At 34.0% G+C, this 17,068-nt stretch overlaps 5 protein-coding genes across 5 annotated transcripts; all 5 read right to left on the bottom strand.

Annotated features, from left to right (window-relative positions):
* On the bottom strand, positions 1-690 carry LOC103521274 (the record flags this gene model as incomplete). Its single annotated transcript, XM_008486383.3, is given in 1 exon segment — positions 1-690. A coding segment is annotated over 1 exon segment (651 nt), but the record flags the coding sequence as incomplete, so codon positions are not given.
* A 243-nt stretch (positions 691-933) lies between these two features.
* On the bottom strand, positions 934-4,866 carry LOC103521278 (uncharacterized protein K02A2.6-like). Its single transcript, XM_008486387.1, has one exon. The coding sequence runs from the start codon at positions 4,864-4,866 to the stop codon at positions 934-936; it is 3,933 nt and encodes a 1,310-aa protein (XP_008484609.1).
* A 282-nt stretch (positions 4,867-5,148) lies between these two features.
* LOC103521277 (uncharacterized protein K02A2.6-like) lies at positions 5,149-9,081 on the bottom strand. The gene has a single exon (XM_008486386.1). It carries the CDS (start codon positions 9,079-9,081, stop codon positions 5,149-5,151), a length of 3,933 nt encoding a protein of 1,310 aa, XP_008484608.1.
* A 282-nt stretch (positions 9,082-9,363) lies between these two features.
* LOC103521276 (uncharacterized protein K02A2.6-like) lies at positions 9,364-13,296 on the bottom strand. Its single transcript, XM_008486385.1, has one exon. The coding sequence runs from the start codon at positions 13,294-13,296 to the stop codon at positions 9,364-9,366; it is 3,933 nt and encodes a 1,310-aa protein (XP_008484607.1).
* A 282-nt stretch (positions 13,297-13,578) lies between these two features.
* On the bottom strand, positions 13,579-17,016 carry LOC103521275 (uncharacterized protein K02A2.6-like). Its single transcript, XM_008486384.1, has one exon. It carries the CDS (start codon positions 17,014-17,016, stop codon positions 13,579-13,581), a length of 3,438 nt encoding a protein of 1,145 aa, XP_008484606.1.
* Positions 17,017-17,068: the final 52 nt, after the last annotated feature.

Genomic DNA, 17,068 nt, shown 5'->3' with positions numbered 1-17,068 from the left:
TTGGTACTTTTTGGATTTAGGAATAAACTTCTGTGTAACTTTCATTACTGGAGCACTATCCTGTGTTTTATTGACATGATCCATTGAAGTCTCCACTGCCCGACACATGTTGACAGCTTTGTCAATGTCCAGCTTCTGTTCTTTTAACAACATCATTTGAAGTTTTTTGTTGGATAATCCCGCAATGAAGATATCACGCACCAATTCAGCACGTAGATTTTGAAATTTGCATGACAAGGATAAATTTTGAAGTTCTGTTACATATTCCATTATAGACTGTCCCTCTTGCTGCTTACATGTAAAGAACTTGTGTCTCACAAGAGTAATAGGACACTTTGCATCGAAATGCTCGGTGAACTTGGTCACCACTGTGTTATACACATATTGCTCAGAATCATTCATATTGAAGGAGTTGAATATCTCCATTCCACAGCCTCCCATACTATGCATGAGCATCGCAACGCGCCGTTGGTCCGTTTCCTTGTCAAAGTTTGATGCAATTTCAAACATTTGATATTTCTTAAGCCATAGCTTCCACTCCTCTGCAAGATTAACAGCAGAGAAATTCAAAGGTGATACTCCTGCCACATTCATCATGGAGGCATTGCTTCCAGCTGGCAAGGAGGTTTTTCTATCCAAAGGAGACGTCATGCTTAGAGAAGTTAGAGATCCACAGTATCCAGACTTTCAAATCAAATTTTGTACTTACAATTTTTCACGCTGTGATTTTCACCTGACACCATGTTGAGTTTTTTAAATAAAAAGAAAAGAAAAACCCGATAGCTTTTCCAAATTCATAACAAGGGAATCATCTTTATTAATTTCTTCTTATAAAAAATTCCTCTAATCATTGTTTACATTGTGTGCGCCCGCACACTGGTCCCGAGTGCCGGGTCACACTGGACGACATATACAACATCCCCCTTCTTTTAGTCAATTATAGTACTGATATTGTTCAGAAAAGAAAAGAGGACGTCTGATAGAACGACCAGACTTGGTAGAGGGATTCTGCACAACCACTCTAGGAGTTTCAGGACTAGAATCACTAGAAACCCTGATTGGTGTACCAAACGGGGTATTGCCGAGAGACCTACAATCATTATTCTTTGGTACAACCTTAATATGAACCCTATTACGTTTAAAAGTAGAATTATTTTCATCCTCAACAACATAGGATCTGGGTTGATTACATTTAGAAAGTATTTTACCTCTAACCCAAGGTTTTGACATATCTTTCTTAAAATACACACTATCACCAATATCAACAGGTTTTAAATTATGAGAAGACTTATTGTAATAACGTTCATTGTTGGATCTATTGATATTGCTGTAATGTTTGACAATTTTTGGTTTCAGAATTTCCTCATGACATGGTAACTTAGTTCTTAAACTCCTTGAAAATAAAAGATTAGCAGGAGAAGGTAAATTGGTTTTAGGAGTATTTCTAAAATTAAGTATTGCAAGATATGGATCTGTACCATCATGTTCACACTTCTTTAATATATTTTTAACAATTTTTACATGCGCTTCTGCTAAACCATTTGATTTATGATGATAAGGACTTGAGCACACAAAATCAAATTCATATGATAAACTAAATTGCTTGAACAGTTGAGATGTGAACTGGGTACCAGAATCAGCAACTATTAACTTAGGAATACCATGCCTTGCAAAGATTGATTTCATATGAGTAATTATATGCTGAGCAGTTAAATTGTCTAATTTAACAATTTCAAAAAATTTACTATAATAATCGACAAGAATGAGATAATGAATTTTATTAAATTCAAAAAGATCACATCCTAATTTAATCCAAGGAAGTTCAGGGACTTCATGCGTTATCAAAGATTCTTTTGTATTATTTGGAGAAAAACTTAAACAAGCATCACATCTAGAGCACATCTCTTTGATTTGATTATACATATTGGGCCAAAAAATTACATGTTTTGCTCTATTACAACATAAATTCATACCCATGTGACCCTCATGAATTTTACAAAGCATCTCTTTCTGTAAACTTTTTGGAATCAAAAGAGAATTATTTTTAAAAATTATATCATCAATTACGTGTAAATCTTCACGATAAGTCCAAAAGACTTTTAACTCATTGTACAATTTATTCTTATCATTGGGCCAACCCTTGAAAATGACATGTCTCAGTAATTTATGTACCTCATCATTCTGAGATTCTCTTTTGATTTCATCTAGTTTACCTTTAGAAACTGGCAAACAATCTACAACAGAATTGACTTGACATACTATGTCCTGCTCTAAATTCACTAATAATTCTTTACTATGATTAGGTAAAGAAGCACGTGACAAAGTGTCAGCTAGAAAAAGTAATCTCCCAGCTTTATATTTCACTTGTAGATTATAATTTTGAATCTTCAACATCATACGTTGAATCCTGGCAGGAACAGAATTCATGGGCTTACAAAAAAGATTTTCTAATGCTTTATGGTCTGTTTCAACCAAAACTTTAGCACCAAAAATATATTGGTGAAATCTTACACATCCAAAAACAATAGCATACATCTCTCTTTCTATCTGTGCCCAAGACTTCTTCTGTGTAGGACTCAAGGATTTGGAAGCAAATGCAACAGGTTGCCCTTCTTGTAGCAAAACAGCACCAACACCTTCCACAGAAGAGTCAACAGACAAAACAATTTCCTTACTAGGATCAAATATCTTTAAAACAGGAGAAGAAGTTACAATTTGTTTCAATTTATTCAATGCATTTGTATGTTCTATGGTCCAAACAAATTCACTAGACTTTTTCATCAGTTCTCTTAGCGGAGCAGTAATATCAGAAAAATTAGGTATGAACCTTGACAAATAATTGAAAAAACCAATTATTCTCTCCAAATCCTTTTTGCATGTAGGATTTGGCATCTCAAGAACAGCTGATATTTTGCTTGGATCAATAGCCATACTGCGATTAGAAAAAATGTGACCTAAGAATTTTACTTCTTCTACACCTAGTTTACATTTCTCTTTATTCAACCTGAGACCTTGCTTACGAGCTATTTCTAACACTCTGTTTAGTCTCTTGTCATGTTCTTCCCTGCTTTCACCCCAAACAATGAGATCATCTATGTACAGAGCTACACCTGGCTCATTTTCAAATATAAAATTTATCCTTTCTTGGAAGGCTTCTGAAGAACATGACAAACCAAATGGAAGTTTCTTAAACATATACCTACCACCTAGAGGTGAATTAAATGTGCATAATTTAGCACTTTCACTATCTAATGGTATTTGCCAAAATCCACTATTACAGTCCAAAACTGAAAAATATTTGGCATTTGCCAAGTTGCTAGCTATTTGTTCAAAAGTGGGAATTGAAGAATTACTTGTCACAATAAATTGGTTTAAATATCTTGGGTCTAGACAAATTCTTAATTTATTATTAGGTTTCTTAACAACCACAATTGAATTCACCCACTCTGTTGGTTCTATAATTCTTGTTATTATCCCAGCTTTTTCCATTCTATCCAATTCTAATTTCAATTGGTCCTTCAAAGCAAATGGAATTTTCCTTTGACCATCTATACGTGGAATGGCATTATCTGACAACTTGATATGGTATTCGGGACCTACAGTGCCAACCTGACTTGAAAAAACATCTGAATATTTTACAATAAGATCACTGTACTTGTTGCCGATACTGGCAATACGAGCAATTAAATTCAAATCAGTACATGTTTTCAATCCTAGAAGAGGATTACAATCCGTATTTACAATCACAAATTCCAATCTGCATTTCTGATCAGAATCCTCATCTATCTTACACAATAAGAAAATACTACCTATGACAGGAATATGTTCATTGGTGACAGTACATAAATTCCATTTTGATTTGATAATATGAGGCATAGTCTTATTTGGAAAGATTTTCTTCAATAAGCTTAGAGACAATAAGTTTACTGGACTACCTGTGTCCAACTGGAATTTAACCACATGATTATTAATAGACAAATTTTTACTCCAATCACAATTTTGTGAAACCTCATTGACCACTTCACCAATAAACAATTGATCAAAATCATCTTCTAAAACATTACTAGAAATATTAGATACCATTTTAACTCTACATCTATTTCTATAGTGGCCCAATCTGCCACATCTGTAACATTTAACAACCTTGTTTGTCTTGGAAAAACCACTTGAACTATTGGAATTAAAACCACTACTGGAACTGGGACCATTATTGCTTTGGTACTTTTTGGATTTAGGAATAAACTTCTGTGTAACTTTCATTACTGGAGCACTATCCTGTGTTTTATTGACATGATCCATTGAAGTCTCCACTGCCCGACACATGTTGACAGCTTTGTCAATGTCCAGCTTCTGTTCTTTTAACAACATCATTTGAAGTTTTTTGTTGGATAATCCTGCAATGAAGATATCACGCACCAATTCAGCACGTAGATTTTGAAATTTGCATGACAAGGATAAATTTTGAAGTTCTGTTACATATTCCATTATAGACTGTCCCTCTTGCTGCTTACATGTAAAGAACTTGTGTCTCACAAGAGTAATAGGACACTTTGCATCGAAATGCTCGGTGAACTTGGTCACCACTGTGTTATACACATATTGCTCAGAATCATTCATATTGAAGGAGTTGAATATCTCCATTCCACAGCCCCCCATACTATGCATGAGCATTGCAACACGCCGTTGGTCCGTTTCCTTGTCAAAGTTTGATGCAATTTCAAACATTTGATATTTCTTAAGCCATAGCTTCCACTCCTCTGCAAGATTAACAGCAGAGAAATTCAAAGGTGATACTCCTGCCACATTCATCATGGAGGCATTGCTTCCAGCTGGCAAGGAGGTTTTTCTATCCAAAGGAGACGTCATGCTTAGAGAAGTTAGAGATCCACAGTATCCAGACTTTCAAATCAAATTTTGTACTTACAATTTTTCACGCTGTGATTTTCACCTGACACCATGTTGAGTTTTTTAAATAAAAAGAAAAGAAAAACCCGATAGCTTTTCCAAATTCATAACAAGGGAATCATCTTTATTAATTTCTTCTTATAAAAAATTCCTCTAATCATTGTTTACATTGTGTGCGCCCGCACACTGGTCCCGAGTGCCGGGTCACACTGGACGACATATACAACATCCCCCTTCTTTTAGTCAATTATAGTACTGATATTGTTCAGAAAAGAAAAGAGGACGTCTGATAGAACGACCAGACTTGGTAGAGGGATTCTGCACAACCACTCTAGGAGTTTCAGGACTAGAATCACTAGAAACCCTGATTGGTGTACCAAACGGGGTATTGCCGAGAGACCTACAATCATTATTCTTTGGTACAACCTTAATATGAACCCTATTACGTTTAAAAGTAGAATTATTTTCATCCTCAACAACATAGGATCTGGGTTGATTACATTTAGAAAGTATTTTACCTCTAACCCAAGGTTTTGACATATCTTTCTTAAAATACACACTATCACCAATATCAACAGGTTTTAAATTATGAGAAGACTTATTGTAATAACGTTCATTGTTGGATCTATTGATATTGCTGTAATGTTTGACAATTTTTGGTTTCAGAATTTCCTCATGACATGGTAACTTAGTTCTTAAACTCCTTGAAAATAAAAGATTAGCAGGAGAAGGTAAATTGGTTTTAGGAGTATTTCTAAAATTAAGTATTGCAAGATATGGATCTGTACCATCATGTTCACACTTCTTTAATATATTTTTAACAATTTTTACATGCGCTTCTGCTAAACCATTTGATTTATGATGATAAGGACTTGAGCACACAAAATCAAATTCATATGATAAACTAAATTGCTTGAACAGTTGAGATGTGAACTGGGTACCAGAATCAGCAACTATTAACTTAGGAATACCATGCCTTGCAAAGATTGATTTCATATGAGTAATTATATGCTGAGCAGTTAAATTGTCTAATTTAACAATTTCAAAAAATTTACTATAATAATCGACAAGAATGAGATAATGAATTTTATTAAATTCAAAAAGATCACATCCTAATTTAATCCAAGGAAGTTCAGGGACTTCATGCGTTATCAAAGATTCTTTTGTATTATTTGGAGAAAAACTTAAACAAGCATCACATCTAGAGCACATCTCTTTGATTTGATTATACATATTGGGCCAAAAAATTACATGTTTTGCTCTATTACAACATAAATTCATACCCATGTGACCCTCATGAATTTTACAAAGCATCTCTTTCTGTAAACTTTTTGGAATCAAAAGAGAATTATTTTTAAAAATTATATCATCAATTACGTGTAAATCTTCACGATAAGTCCAAAAGACTTTTAACTCATTGTACAATTTATTCTTATCATTGGGCCAACCCTTGAAAATGACATGTCTCAGTAATTTATGTACCTCATCATTCTGAGATTCTCTTTTGATTTCATCTAGTTTACCTTTAGAAACTGGCAAACAATCTACAACAGAATTGACTTGACATACTATGTCCTGCTCTAAATTCACTAATAATTCTTTACTATGATTAGGTAAAGAAGCACGTGACAAAGTGTCAGCTAGAAAAAGTAATCTCCCAGCTTTATATTTCACTTGTAGATTATAATTTTGAATCTTCAACATCATACGTTGAATCCTGGCAGGAACAGAATTCATGGGCTTACAAAAAAGATTTTCTAATGCTTTATGGTCTGTTTCAACCAAAACTTTAGCACCAAAAATATATTGGTGAAATCTTACACATCCAAAAACAATAGCATACATCTCTCTTTCTATCTGTGCCCAAGACTTCTTCTGTGTAGGACTCAAGGATTTGGAAGCAAATGCAACAGGTTGCCCTTCTTGTAGCAAAACAGCACCAACACCTTCCACAGAAGAGTCAACAGACAAAACAATTTCCTTACTAGGATCAAATATCTTTAAAACAGGAGAAGAAGTTACAATTTGTTTCAATTTATTCAATGCATTTGTATGTTCTATGGTCCAAACAAATTCACTAGACTTTTTCATCAGTTCTCTTAGCGGAGCAGTAATATCAGAAAAATTAGGTATGAACCTTGACAAATAATTGAAAAAACCAATTATTCTCTCCAAATCCTTTTTGCATGTAGGATTTGGCATCTCAAGAACAGCTGATATTTTGCTTGGATCAATAGCCATACTGCGATTAGAAAAAATGTGACCTAAGAATTTTACTTCTTCTACACCTAGTTTACATTTCTCTTTATTCAACCTGAGACCTTGCTTACGAGCTATTTCTAACACTCTGTTTAGTCTCTTGTCATGTTCTTCCCTGCTTTCACCCCAAACAATGAGATCATCTATGTACAGAGCTACACCTGGCTCATTTTCAAATATAAAATTTATCCTTTCTTGGAAGGCTTCTGAAGAACATGACAAACCAAATGGAAGTTTCTTAAACATATACCTACCACCTAGAGGTGAATTAAATGTGCATAATTTAGCACTTTCACTATCTAATGGTATTTGCCAAAATCCACTATTACAGTCCAAAACTGAAAAATATTTGGCATTTGCCAAGTTGCTAGCTATTTGTTCAAAAGTGGGAATTGAAGAATTACTTGTCACAATAAATTGGTTTAAATATCTTGGGTCTAGACAAATTCTTAATTTATTATTAGGTTTCTTAACAACCACAATTGAATTCACCCACTCTGTTGGTTCTATAATTCTTGTTATTATCCCAGCTTTTTCCATTCTATCCAATTCTAATTTCAATTGGTCCTTCAAAGCAAATGGAATTTTCCTTTGACCATCTATACGTGGAATGGCATTATCTGACAACTTGATATGGTATTCGGGACCTATATTGCCAACCTGACTTGAAAAAACATCTGAATATTTTACAATAAGATCACTGTACTTGTTGCCGATACTGGCAATACGAGCAATTAAATTCAAATCAGTACATGTTTTCAATCCTAGAAGAGGATTACAATCCGTATTTACAATCACAAATTCCAATCTGCATTTCTGATCAGAATCCTCATCTATCTTACACAATAAGAAAATACTACCTATGACAGGAATATGTTCATTGGTGACAGTACATAAATTCCATTTTGATTTGATAATATGAGGCATAGTCTTATTTGGAAAGATTTTCTTCAATAAGCTTAGAGACAATAAGTTTACTGGACTACCTGTGTCCAACTTAAATTTAACCACATGATTATTAATAGACAAATTTTTACTCCAATCACAATTTTGTGAAACCTCATTGACCACTTCACCAATAAACAATTGATCAAAATCATCTTCTAAAACATTACTAGAAATATTAGATACCATTTTAACTCTACATCTATTTCTATAGTGGCCCAATCTGCCACATCTGTAACATTTAACAACCTTGTTTGTCTTGGAAAAACCACTTGAACTATTGGAATTAAAACCACTACTGGAACTGGGACCATTATTGCTTTGGTACTTTTTGGATTTAGGAATAAACTTCTGTGTAACTTTCATTACTGGAGCACTATCCTGTGTTTTATTGACATGATCCATTGAAGTCTCCACTGCCCGACACATGTTGACAGCTTTGTCAATGTCCAGCTTCTGTTCTTTTAACAACATCATTTGAAGTTTTTTGTTGGATAATCCCGCAATGAAGATATCACGCACCAATTCAGCACGTAGATTTTGAAATTTGCATGACAAGGATAAATTTTGAAGTTCTGTTACATATTCCATTATAGACTGTCCCTCTTGCTGCTTACATGTAAAGAACTTGTGTCTCACAAGAGTAATAGGACACTTTGCATCGAAATGCTCGGTGAACTTGGTCACCACTGTGTTATACACATATTGCTCAGAATCATTCATATTGAAGGAGTTGAATATCTCCATTCCACAGCCCCCCATACTATGCATGAGCATTGCAACACGCCGTTGGTCCGTTTCCTTGTCAAAGTTTGATGCAATTTCAAACATTTGATATTTCTTAAGCCATAGCTTCCACTCCTCTGCAAGATTAACAGCAGAGAAATTCAAAGGTGATACTCCTGCCACATTCATCATGGAGGCATTGCTTCCAGCTGGCAAGGAGGTTTTTCTATCCAAAGGAGACGTCATGCTTAGAGAAGTTAGAGATCCACAGTATCCAGACTTTCAAATCAAATTTTGTACTTACAATTTTTCACGCTGTGATTTTCACCTGACACCATGTTGAGTTTTTTAAATAAAAAGAAAAGAAAAACCCGATAGCTTTTCCAAATTCATAACAAGGGAATCATCTTTATTAATTTCTTCTTATAAAAAATTCCTCTAATCATTGTTTACATTGTGTGCGCCCGCACACTGGTCCCGAGTGCCGGGTCACACTGGACGACATATACAACATCCCCCTTCTTTTAGTCAATTATAGTACTGATATTGTTCAGAAAAGAAAAGAGGACGTCTGATAGAACGACCAGACTTGGTAGAGGGATTCTGCACAACCACTCTAGGAGTTTCAGGACTAGAATCACTAGAAACCCTGATTGGTGTACCAAACGGGGTATTGCCGAGAGACCTACAATCATTATTCTTTGGTACAACCTTAATATGAACCCTATTACGTTTAAAAGTAGAATTATTTTCATCCTCAACAACATAGGATCTGGGTTGATTACATTTAGAAAGTATTTTACCTCTAACCCAAGGTTTTGACATATCTTTCTTAAAATACACACTATCACCAATATCAACAGGTTTTAAATTATGAGAAGACTTATTGTAATAACGTTCATTGTTGGATCTATTGATATTGCTGTAATGTTTGACAATTTTTGGTTTCAGAATTTCCTCATGACATGGTAACTTAGTTCTTAAACTCCTTGAAAATAAAAGATTAGCAGGAGAAGGTAAATTGGTTTTAGGAGTATTTCTAAAATTAAGTATTGCAAGATATGGATCTGTACCATCATGTTCACACTTCTTTAATATATTTTTAACAATTTTTACATGCGCTTCTGCTAAACCATTTGATTTATGATGATAAGGACTTGAGCACACAAAATCAAATTCATATGATAAACTAAATTGCTTGAACAGTTGAGATGTGAACTGGGTACCAGAATCAGCAACTATTAACTTAGGAATACCATGCCTTGCAAAGATTGATTTCATATGAGTAATTATATGCTGAGCAGTTAAATTGTCTAATTTAACAATTTCAAAAAATTTACTATAATAATCGACAAGAATGAGATAATGAATTTTATTAAATTCAAAAAGATCACATCCTAATTTAATCCAAGGAAGTTCAGGGACTTCATGCGTTATCAAAGATTCTTTTGTATTATTTGGAGAAAAACTTAAACAAGCATCACATCTAGAGCACATCTCTTTGATTTGATTATACATATTGGGCCAAAAAATTACATGTTTTGCTCTATTACAACATAAATTCATACCCATGTGACCCTCATGAATTTTACAAAGCATCTCTTTCTGTAAACTTTTTGGAATCAAAAGAGAATTATTTTTAAAAATTATATCATCAATTACGTGTAAATCTTCACGATAAGTCCAAAAGACTTTTAACTCATTGTACAATTTATTCTTATCATTGGGCCAACCCTTGAAAATGACATGTCTCAGTAATTTATGTACCTCATCATTCTGAGATTCTCTTTTGATTTCATCTAGTTTACCTTTAGAAACTGGCAAACAATCTACAACAGAATTGACTTGACATACTATGTCCTGCTCTAAATTCACTAATAATTCTTTACTATGATTAGGTAAAGAAGCACGTGACAAAGTGTCAGCTAGAAAAAGTAATCTCCCAGCTTTATATTTCACTTGTAGATTATAATTTTGAATCTTCAACATCATACGTTGAATCCTGGCAGGAACAGAATTCATGGGCTTACAAAAAAGATTTTCTAATGCTTTATGGTCTGTTTCAACCAAAACTTTAGCACCAAAAATATATTGGTGAAATCTTACACATCCAAAAACAATAGCATACATCTCTCTTTCTATCTGTGCCCAAGACTTCTTCTGTGTAGGACTCAAGGATTTGGAAGCAAATGCAACAGGTTGCCCTTCTTGTAGCAAAACAGCACCAACACCTTCCACAGAAGAGTCAACAGACAAAACAATTTCCTTACTAGGATCAAATATCTTTAAAACAGGAGAAGAAGTTACAATTTGTTTCAATTTATTCAATGCATTTGTATGTTCTATGGTCCAAACAAATTCACTAGACTTTTTCATCAGTTCTCTTAGCGGAGCAGTAATATCAGAAAAATTAGGTATGAACCTTGACAAATAATTGAAAAAACCAATTATTCTCTCCAAATCCTTTTTGCATGTAGGATTTGGCATCTCAAGAACAGCTGATATTTTGCTTGGATCAATAGCCATACTGCGATTAGAAAAAATGTGACCTAAGAATTTTACTTCTTCTACACCTAGTTTACATTTCTCTTTATTCAACCTGAGACCTTGCTTACGAGCTATTTCTAACACTCTGTTTAGTCTCTTGTCATGTTCTTCCCTGCTTTCACCCCAAACAATGAGATCATCTATGTACAGAGCTACACCTGGCTCATTTTCAAATATAAAATTTATCCTTTCTTGGAAGGCTTCTGAAGAACATGACAAACCAAATGGAAGTTTCTTAAACATATACCTACCACCTAGAGGTGAATTAAATGTGCATAATTTAGCACTTTCACTATCTAATGGTATTTGCCAAAATCCACTATTACAGTCCAAAACTGAAAAATATTTGGCATTTGCCAAGTTGCTAGCTATTTGTTCAAAAGTGGGAATTGAAGAATTACTTGTCACAATAAATTGGTTTAAATATCTTGGGTCTAGACAAATTCTTAATTTATTATTAGGTTTCTTAACAACCACAATTGAATTCACCCACTCTGTTGGTTCTATAATTCTTGTTATTATCCCAGCTTTTTCCATTCTATCCAATTCTAATTTCAATTGGTCCTTCAAAGCAAATGGAATTTTCCTTTGACCATCTATACGTGGAATGGCATTATCTGACAACTTGATATGGTATTCGGGACCTACAGTGCCAACCTGACTTGAAAAAACATCTGAATATTTTACAATAAGATCACTGTACTTGTTGCCGATACTGGCAATACGAGCAATTAAATTCAAATCAGTACATGTTTTCAATCCTAGAAGAGGATTACAATCCGTATTTACAATCACAAATTCCAATCTGCATTTCTGATCAGAATCCTCATCTATCTTACACAATAAGAAAATACTACCTATGACAGGAATATGTTCATTGGTGACAGTACATAAATTCCATTTTGATTTGATAATATGAGGCATAGTCTTATTTGGAAAGATTTTCTTCAATAAGCTTAGAGACAATAAGTTTACTGGACTACCTGTGTCCAACTGGAATTTAACCACATGATTATTAATAGACAAATTTTTACTCCAATCACAATTTTGTGAAACCTCATTGACCACTTCACCAATAAACAATTGATCAAAATCATCTTCTAAAACATTACTAGAAATATTAGATACCATTTTAACTCTACATCTATTTCTATAGTGGCCCAATCTGCCACATCTGTAACATTTAACAACCTTGTTTGTCTTGGAAAAACCACTTGAACTATTGGAATTAAAACCACTACTGGAACTGGGACCATTATTGCTTTGGTACTTTTTGGATTTAGGAATAAACTTCTGTGTAACTTTCATTACTGGAGCACTATCCTGTGTTTTATTGACATGATCCATTGAAGTCTCCACTGCCCGACACATGTTGACAGCTTTGTCAATGTCCAGCTTCTGTTCTTTTAACAACATCATTTGAAGTTTTTTGTTGGATAATCCTGCAATGAAGATATCACGCACCAATTCAGCACGTAGATTTTGAAATTTGCATGACAAGGATAAATTTTGAAGTTCTGTTACATATTCCATTATAGACTGTCCCTCTTGCTGCTTACATGTAAAGAACTTGTGTCTCACAAGAGTAATAGGACACTTTGCATCGAAATGCTCGGTGAACTTGGTCACCACTGTGTTATACACATATTGCTCAGAATCATTCATATTGAAGGAGTTGAATATCTCCATTCCACAGCCCCCCATACTATGCATGAGCATTGCAACACGCCGTTGGTCCGTTTCCTTGTCAAAGTTTGATGCAATTTCAAACATTTGATATTTCTTAAGCCATAGCTTCCACTCCTCTGCAAGATTAACAGCAGAGAAATTCAAAGGTGATACTCCTGCCACATTCATCATGGAGGCATTGCTTCCAGCTGGCAAGGAGGTTTTTCTATCCAAAGGAGACGTCATGCTTAGAGAAGTTAGAGATCCACAGTATCCAGACTTTCAAATCAAATTTTGTACTTACAATTTTTCACGCTGTGATTTTCACCTGACACCATGTTGAGTTTTTTAAATAAAAAGAAAAGAAAAACCCGATAGCTTTTCCAAATTCATAACAAGGGAATCATCTTTATTAATTTCTTCTTATAAAAAATTCCTCTAATCATTGTTTACATTGTGTGCGCCCGCACACTGGTCCCGAGTGCCGGGTCACACTGGACGACATATACAACATCCCCCTTCTTTTAGTCAATTATAGTACTGATATTGTTCAGAAAAGAAAAGAGGACGTCTGATAGAACGACCAGACTTGGTAGAGGGATTCTGCACAACCACTCTAGGAGTTTCAGGACTAGAATCACTAGAAACCCTGATTGGTGTACCAAACGGGGTATTGCCGAGAGACCTACAATCATTATTCTTTGGTACAACCTTAATATGAACCCTATTACGTTTAAAAGTAGAATTATTTTCATCCTCAACAACATAGGATCTGGGTTGATTACATTTAGAAAGTATTTTACCTCTAACCCAAGGTTTTGACATATCTTTCTTAAAATACACACTATCACCAATATCAACAGGTTTTAAATTATGAGAAGACTTATTGTAATAACGTTCATTGTTGGATCTATTGATATTGCTGTAATGTTTGACAATTTTTGGTTTCAGAATTTCCTCATGACATGGTAACTTAGTTCTTAAACTCCTTGAAAATAAAAGATTAGCAGGAGAAGGTAAATTGGTTTTAGGAGTATTTCTAAAATTAAGTATTGCAAGATATGGATCTGTACCATCATGTTCACACTTCTTTAATATATTTTTAACAATTTTTACATGCGCTTCTGCTAAACCATTTGATTTATGATGATAAGGACTTGAGCACACAAAATCAAATTCATATGATAAACTAAATTGCTTGAACAGTTGAGATGTGAACTGGGTACCAGAATCAGCAACTATTAACTTAGGAATACCATGCCTTGCAAAGATTGATTTCATATGAGTAATTATATGCTGAGCAGTTAAATTGTCTAATTTAACAATTTCAAAAAATTTACTATAATAATCGACAAGAATGAGATAATGAATTTTATTAAATTCAAAAAGATCACATCCTAATTTAATCCAAGGAAGTTCAGGGACTTCATGCGTTATCAAAGATTCTTTTGTATTATTTGGAGAAAAACTTAAACAAGCATCACATCTAGAGCACATCTCTTTGATTTGATTATACATATTGGGCCAAAAAATTACATGTTTTGCTCTATTACAACATAAATTCATACCCATGTGACCCTCATGAATTTTACAAAGCATCTCTTTCTGTAAACTTTTTGGAATCAAAAGAGAATTATTTTTAAAAATTATATCATCAATTACGTGTAAATCTTCACGATAAGTCCAAAAGACTTTTAACTCATTGTACAATTTATTCTTATCATTGGGCCAACCCTTGAAAATGACATGTCTCAGTAATTTATGTACCTCATCATTCTGAGATTCTCTTTTGATTTCATCTAGTTTACCTTTAGAAACTGGCAAACAATCTACAACAGAATTGACTTGACATACTATGTCCTGCTCTAAATTCACTAATAATTCTTTACTATGATTAGGTAAAGAAGCACGTGACAAAGTGTCAGCTAGAAAAAGTAATCTCCCAGCTTTATATTTCACTTGTAGATTATAATTTTGAATCTTCAACATCATACGTTGAATCCTGGCAGGAACAGAATTCATGGGCTTACAAAAAAGATTTTCTAATGCTTTATGGTCTGTTTCAACCAAAACTTTAGCACCAAAAATATATTGGTGAAATCTTACACATCCAAAAACAATAGCATACATCTCTCTTTCTATCTGTGCCCAAGACTTCTTCTGTGTAGGACTCAAGGATTTGGAAGCAAATGCAACAGGTTGCCCTTCTTGTAGCAAAACAGCACCAACACCTTCCACAGAAGAGTCAACAGACAAAACAATTTCCTTACTAGGATCAAATATCTTTAAAACAGGAGAAGAAGTTACAATTTGTTTCAATTTATTCAATGCATTTGTATGTTCTATGGTCCAAACAAATTCACTAGACTTTTTCATCAGTTCTCTTAGCGGAGCAGTAATATCAGAAAAATTAGGTATGAACCTTGACAAATAATTGAAAAAACCAATTATTCTCTCCAAATCCTTTTTGCATGTAGGATTTGGCATCTCAAGAACAGCTGATATTTTGCTTGGATCAATAGCCATACTGCGATTAGAAAAAATGTGACCTAAGAATTTTACTTCTTCTACACCTAGTTTACATTTCTCTTTATTCAACCTGAGACCTTGCTTACGAGCTATTTCTAACACTCTGTTTAGTCTCTTGTCATGTTCTTCCCTGCTTTCACCCCAAACAATGAGATCATCTATGTACAGAGCTACACCTGGCTCATTTTCAAATATAAAATTTATCCTTTCTTGGAAGGCTTCTGAAGAACATGACAAACCAAATGGAAGTTTCTTAAACATATACCTACCACCTAGAGGTGAATTAAATGTGCATAATTTAGCACTTTCACTATCTAATGGTATTTGCCAAAATCCACTATTACAGTCCAAAACTGAAAAATATTTGGCATTTGCCAAGTTGCTAGCTATTTGTTCAAAAGTGGGAATTGAAGAATTACTTGTCACAATAAATTGGTTTAAATATCTTGGGTCTAGACAAATTCTTAATTTATTATTAGGTTTCTTAACAACCACAATTGAATTCACCCACTCTGTTGGTTCTATAATTCTTGTTATTATCCCAGCTTTTTCCATTCTATCCAATTCTAATTTCAATTGGTCCTTCAAAGCAAATGGAATTTTCCTTTGACCATCTATACGTGGAATGGCATTATCTGACAACTTGATATGGTATTCGGGACCTATATTGCCAACCTGACTTGAAAAAACATCTGAATATTTTACAATAAGATCACTGTACTTGTTGCCGATACTGGCAATACGAGCAATTAAATTCAAATCAGTACATGTTTTCAATCCTAGAAGAGGATTACAATCCGTATTTACAATCACAAATTCCAATCTGCATTTCTGATCAGAATCCTCATCTATCTTACACAATAAGAAAATACTACCTATGACAGGAATATGTTCATTGGTGACAGTACATAAATTCCATTTTGATTTGATAATATGAGGCATAGTCTTATTTGGAAAGATTTTCTTCAATAAGCTTAGAGACAATAAGTTTACTGGACTACCTGTGTCCAACTTAAATTTAACCACATGATTATTAATAGACAAATTTTTACTCCAATCACAATTTTGTGAAACCTCATTGACCACTTCACCAATAAACAATTGATCAAAATCATCTTCTAAAACATTACTAGAAATATTAGATACCATTTTAACTCTACATCTATTTCTATAGTGGCCCAATCTGCCACATCTGTAACATTTAACAACCTTGTTTGTCTTGGAAAAACCACTTGAACTATTGGAATTAAAACCACTACTGGAACTGGGACCATTATTGCTTTGGTACTTTTTGGATTTAGGAATAAACTTCTGTGTAACTTTCATTACTGGAGCACTATCCTGTGTTTTATTGACATGGTCCATTGAAGTCTCCACTGCCCGACACATATTGACAGCTTTGTCAATGTCTAGCTTCTGTTCTTTTAACAACATCATTTGAAGTTTTTTGTTGGATAATCCTGCAATGAAGATATCACGCACCAATTCA

This window comes from Diaphorina citri, unplaced genomic scaffold (assembly GCF_000475195.1).
Source record: "Diaphorina citri unplaced genomic scaffold, Diaci psyllid genome assembly version 1.1 scaffold4896, whole genome shotgun sequence".
In the NCBI taxonomy this organism is placed as follows: Eukaryota; Metazoa; Arthropoda; class Insecta; order Hemiptera; family Psyllidae; genus Diaphorina; species Diaphorina citri.
The sequence above is the reverse complement of the archived record's forward strand: the minus strand, read 5'-3'. Positions and strand labels throughout refer to the sequence as shown.